Genomic DNA, 5738 nt, shown 5'->3' with positions numbered 1-5738 from the left:
TGGGGGCAGTTAGGGTGGGTTTGGGGCAGTTTGAGGGAGTTTGAAGGGGGTTTGGGGTGGGTTTGGTGGGGTTTGAGGGGGTTTGGGGTGGGTTTGGGGGCGGATAGGGTTTCCCATCCCGATGTTGGGGTTCCCATCCCGTCCCAATTTTTGTGTTCCCATCCCCATTTTGGGGTTCCTGTCCCGATGTTGGGTTTCCCATCCCAGTTTCGCGTTTCCCATCCCAATTTCGGGGTCCCCCCCCGAAGAGTCCCATCCCAATTTTGGGGTTTCCCATCCCAGTTTCGGGTTTCCCATCCCGATTTTGGGTTTCCCATCCCGATTTTGGGTTTCCCATCCCCATTTTGGGTTTCCCATCCCCATTTCGGGTTTCCCATATCCCGATTTCGGGTTTCCCATTCCGATTTTGGGTTTCCCATCCCGATTTTGGGTTTCCCATCCCCATTTTGGGTTTCCCATCCCGATGTTGGGGTTCCCTTGCCGATTTTGGGGTTTCCCATCCCCATTTTGGGTTTCCCATCCCGATGTTGGGGTTCCCTTGCCGATTTTGGGGTTTCCCATCCCCATTTTGTGTTTCCCATCCCGATTTCGGGGTTCCCTTGCCGATTTTGGGTTTCCCATCCCCATTTCGGGTTTCCCATCCCGATTTTGGTCCCCCCCCGCAGAGTCCCGTCCCCATTTCAGGTTTCCCATCCCCAATTTTGTGTTTCCCATCCCAATTTCGGGTTTCCCTTCCCAATTTTGGGGTTTCCCATCCCCATTTCGGGTTTCCCATCCCGATTTTGCGTTTCCCATCCCAATTTCGGGTTTCCCATCCCCATTTCGGGTTTCCCATCCCCATTTCGGGTTTCCCATCCCCATTTCGGGTTTCCCATCCCCATTTCGGGTTTCCCATCCCCATTTCGGGTTTCCCATCCCCATTTCGGGTTTCCCATCCCCATTTCGGGTTTCCCATCCCCATTTCGGGTTTCCCATCCCCATTTCGGGTTTCCCATCCCCATTTCGGGTTTCCCATCCCCATTTCGGGTTTCCCATCCCCATTTCGGGTTTCCCATCCCCATTTCGGGTTTCCCATCCCCATTTCGGGTTTCCCATCCCCATTTCGGGTTTCCCATCCCCATTTCGGGTTTCCCATCCCCATTTCGGGTTTCCCATCCCCATTTCGGGTTTCCCATCCCCATTTCGGGTTTCCCATCCCCATTTCGGGTTTCCCATCCCCATTTCGGGTTTCCCATCCCCATTTCGGGTTTCCCATCCCCATTTCGGGTTTCCCATCCCCATTTCGGGTTTCCCATCCCCATTTCGGGTTTCCCATCCCCATTTCGGGTTTCCCATCCCCAATTTCACGTTTCCCATCCCAATTTCGGTCCCCCCCCAGAGTCCCGTCCCAACGGCGAGGCGGGGCGCGCGGCGCTGGCGCAGGAGGACTGTCCCCCCATCGAGCAGCCGCTGTCCCCCGAGGAGCGCGGGGGGCCCCCCCAGAGCGGGGCCGGGGGGGGCCGCGAGCGCTGCGGCCGCGACCGCGCCTGCTTCCTGCTGGGGCCCGACTACGCGCCGCCCCCCGAGGGACCCCTGCGCAAAGGTGGGCGCGGGACCCCCCGAGGGACCCCAAAATACGGGGGGTAATGATAGACCCCCCCCAAGGGACCCCTGCGCAAAGGTGGGCGCGGGACCCCCTGGGGGACCCCAAAATACGGGGGGTAAGGGTGGGACCCCCCCCGAGGGACCCCTGCGCAAAGGTGGGCGCGGGACCCCCCGGGGCACCCCCAAATCCTGGGGGTAATCATAAACCCCCCCCGAGGGACCCCCAAATCCTGGGGGTAATGATAGACCCCCCCGGGGCACCCCCAAATAGGGGGGGTAAGGGTGGGACACCCCCCGAGGGACCCCTGCGCAAAGGTGGGCGCGGGACCCCCTCAGGGCACCCCAAAATGTGGGGGGTAATCATAAACCCCCCCAGGGGTACCCCAAAATACGGGGGGTAAGGGTGGGGACCCCCCCCGAGGGACCCCTGCGCAAAGGTGGGCGCGGGACCCCCCCGAGGGACCCCAAAATGTGGGGGGAACTGTGGGACCCCCAAAATCCTGGGGTGAGGGTGGGACCCCCCAAAATCCTGGGGGTAAAGGTGAGCCCCCCCCGGGGTACCCCCAAATCTTGGGGGTCCCCAAACCCCTCCCCCAGTTCACCCCAATACCCCTGGGGGTCCCCAACCCCCCCAGCACCCCCAGGGTACCCCAAAACCCCCCCGGGGGGTCCCCAAATCGCCCCTCCCCCTTCCTGCATGGGCCTCCAGTCCCGCCCCTCCCCCAAACTGGGAGAACTGGGAGAAACTGGGGGGGCAGAGCTTGCACAGCCCCCCCAGACTGGGGGGAACTGGGACAAACTGGGGACCGAGCTTGCACAGACCCCCCCAAACTGGGCCAAACTGGGTCAAACTGGGCCAAACTGGGGGGCAGAGCTTGCAGAGCCCCCCAAACTGGGCCGAACTGGGGGGGCCGAGCTTGCACAGACCCCCCCAAACTGGGACAAACTGGGGGGAACTGGGCCAAACTGGGGGGGCAGAGCTTGCACAGCCCCCCCAAACTGGGCCGAACTGGGCCGAACTGGGGGGCAGAGCTTGCACAGCCCCCCCAAACTGGGCCGAACTGGGCCGAACTGGGGGCCGAGCTTGCACAGACCCCCCCAAACTGGGCCGAACTGGGCCGAACTGGGGGGCAGAGCTTGCACAGCCCCCCCAAACTGGGCCAAACTGGGGGGAACTGGGGGGCCGAGCTTGCACAGACCCCCCCAAACTGGGCCAAACTGGGTCAAACTGGGCCGAACTGGGGGCCGAGCTTGCACAGACCCCCCGGCGCTGGGGGGCTCTGGGTGTCCCTTGCACACGCGCGTGCAAGGGGCGGGGCTGGCTGCGGGCTCCGCCCTTGCGGGGGGGGGCGGGGGGTCCCTGTCCCCATTTGGGGGTCCCTGTCCCCATTTGGGGGTCCTTGTCCCTTTTAGGGGGTCCCTGTCCCATTTAGGGGGTCCATGTCCCAATTTGGGGGTCCCTGTCCCCATTTGGGGGTCCCTGTCCCTTTTAGGGGGGTCCCAGTCCCGGGGTGACCCCTCCCCTCTCCCCATAGGGGGTCCCAGTCCCCTTTAGGGGGTCCCTGTCCCCTTTAGGGGGGTCCCTGTCCCCATAGGGGGTCCCAGTCCCGGGGTGACCCCCGCCCTCTCCCCTTCTGTCCCCATTAGGGGGGTCCCTGTCCCCACAGAGGGTCCCTCCCGGGGTGTCCCAGTCCCCTTTAGGGGGTCCCAGTCCCCTTTAGGGGGGTCCCAGTCCCGGGGTGACCCCCGCCCTCTCCCCTTCTGTCCCCAGCGCTCGTCACCGCCTGAGACCCCCGACGGCGCCGCAGGTCAGCCGGGAGGGGGCGCCCTCACCCTGGCCACGCCCCCGCGCATAAACCCCGCCCCCTTTGCGGGGGGGTCCCTGTCCCTTTTAGGGGGGTCCCAGTCCCGGGGTGACCCCCGCCCTCTCCCCTTCTGTCCCCATTTGGGGGGTCCCTGTGCCCATAGCGGGGTCCCTGTCCCCTTTAGGGGGTCCCTGTCCCTTTTAGGGGGGTCCCAGTCCCGGGGTGACCCCTCCCCTCTCCCCATAGGGGGTCCCTGTCCCCATTTGGGGGGTCCCTGTGCCCGTTAGGGTGTCCCTGTCCCCTTTAGGGGGTCCCTGTCCCCATAGGGGGTCCCAGTCCCGGGGTGACCCCCGCCCTCTCCCCTTCTGTCCCCATTTGGGGGGTCCCTGTCCCCGTTAGGGGGTCCCTGTCCCTACAGAGGGTCCCTCCCAGGGTGTCCCTGTCCCTTTTAGGGGGTCCCAGTCCCGGGGTGACCCCCGCCCTCTCCCCTTCTGTCCCCATTTGGGGGGTCCCTGTCCCCGTTAGGGTGTCCCTGTCCCCTTTAGGGGCTCCCAGTCCCCCCTAGGGGGGCCCAGTCCCAGGGTGACCCCTGCGCTCTCCCCATAGGGGGTCCCAGTCCCCTTTAGGGGGGGCCCTGTCCCTTTTAGGGGGTCCCAGTCCCGGGGTGACCCCCGCCCTCTCCCCTTCTGTCCCCATTTGGGGGGTCCCTGTCCCCGTTAGGGTGTCCCTGTCCCCTTTAGGGGGTCCCAGTCCCAGGGTGACCCCTGCGCTCTCCCCATAGGGGGTCCCAGTCCCCTTTAGGGGGTCCCTGTCCCTTTTAGGGGGGTCCCAGTCCCGGGGTGACCCCCGCCCTCTCCCCTTCTGTCCCCATTTGGGGGGTCCCTGTGCCCGTTAGGGTGTCCCTGTCCCCTTTAGGGGGTCCCAGTCCCCTTTAGGGGGTCCCTGTCCCTTTTTAGGGGGTCCCAGTCCCGGGGTGACCCCCGCCCTCTCCCCTTCTGTCCCCATTTGGGGGGTCCCTGTCCCCGTTAGGGGGTCCCTGTCCCTACAGAGGGTCCCTCCCAGGGTGTCCCTGTCCCTTTTAGGGGGTCCCAGTCCCGGGGTGACCCCCGCCCTCTCCCCTTCTGTCCCCAGCGCTCGTCACCGCCTGAGACCCCCGACGGCGCCGCAGGTCAGCCGGGAGGGGGCGCCCTCACCCTGGCCACGCCCCCGCGCATAAACCCCGCCCCCTTTGCGGGTCTGGCCCCGCCCACTCCGCACCGCTGCGCATGCGCAATCCCCGCCCCCCCGCACCGCGGCGCTGCTTCACTGGGGTGGGGGAGGGGCGGCAGCTGGGACCCCCCAAAAACACCCGGGGACCCCAAAAACACACCTGGGGACCCCAAAAATACACCTGGGGACCCCAAAATACACCTGGGAACCCCAAAAACCACCCGGGGACCCCAAAAATACACCTAGGGACCCCAAAAATACACCTGGGAACCCCAAAAATCATCTGGGGACCCCAAAAACACACCTGGGGACCCCAAAACCACATCTGGGGACCCCAAAAATCACCTTTGGACCCCAAAAACCACCCGGGGACCCCAAAATACCCCTGGGGACCCCAAAAACACACCCGGGGACCCCAAAAATCATCTGGGAACCCCAAAAACCACCTGGGGACCCCAAAAACTACCCGGGGACCCCAAAAAACACCTGGGGAGCCCAAAAAATACCTGGGGACCCCAGAAACCACCCGGGGACCCCAAAAAATCACCTGGGGACCCCGAAAACCACCCGGGGACCCCAAAAATCATCTGGGGATCCCAAAAAACACCCGGGGACCCCAAAAAAATCATCTGGGGACCCCAAAAACACACCTGGGGACCCCAAAAAATCATCTGGGGACCCCAAAAACACACCTGGAGACCCCAGAAATCATCTGGGGACCCCAAAAAATCACCTGGGGAGCCCCAAAAACCACTTGGGGACCCCAAAAATCACCCGGGGACCCCAAAAATCACCCGGGGACCCTCCAGGATTTTTTGGGGTGCGCCCCCCCCCCACCTCCTCAGTACCCCCCGAGGGGTCCCCAAATTTTGGGGAGGGGTCCCCACCTCCCGAGGGGGGTCCCCACATTTTCAGGGGGGTCCCCAACGGGAGGGTGCCCCCCCCCCATTTTTATCGGGGTCCCCAGTTTTGGGGGGGGGTCCCAAATTTTGGGGGTCCCCAACTTTTTTGGGGGGGGGGGGGATTTTGGGGACACCCCACCCCTCCCCCCCTCCCCTCGAAGGGAGGGGTGCCCCCCTCAGAGACTGTGAACGGGGGTGGCGAGGGGAGCCCCCCGCCCCGGTGTCACCCCAATGGCTG

General features: G+C 64.6%; 1 protein-coding gene across 1 annotated transcript in view; it reads left to right on the top strand.

The window, feature by feature from the left end:
• The window catches only part of LOC120505231 (potassium voltage-gated channel subfamily C member 3-like), a gene marked incomplete at its 5' end in the record, with an annotated part of 4387 nt that extends 928 nt beyond the window's left edge, over positions 1 to 3459 (top strand). Inside the window, 3 exons of the mRNA XM_039715545.1 lie at positions 1 to 18; positions 1379 to 1582; positions 3356 to 3459. The exon at positions 1 to 18 is cut by the window's left edge and continues 928 nt beyond it. Coding sequence (XP_039571479.1) covers positions 1 to 18; positions 1379 to 1582; positions 3356 to 3372 — 239 coding nt within the window. The remainder of the gene's footprint in view (positions 19 to 1378; positions 1583 to 3355) is intronic.
• Positions 3460 to 5738: the final 2279 nt, after the last annotated feature.

This window comes from Passer montanus, unplaced genomic scaffold, assembly GCF_014805655.1.
Source record: "Passer montanus isolate IOZ18808 unplaced genomic scaffold, ASM1480565v1 scaffold333, whole genome shotgun sequence".
NCBI classification, from domain to species: domain Eukaryota; kingdom Metazoa; phylum Chordata; class Aves; order Passeriformes; family Passeridae; genus Passer; species Passer montanus.
This window is presented reverse-complemented; position numbering and strand designations above follow the sequence as displayed.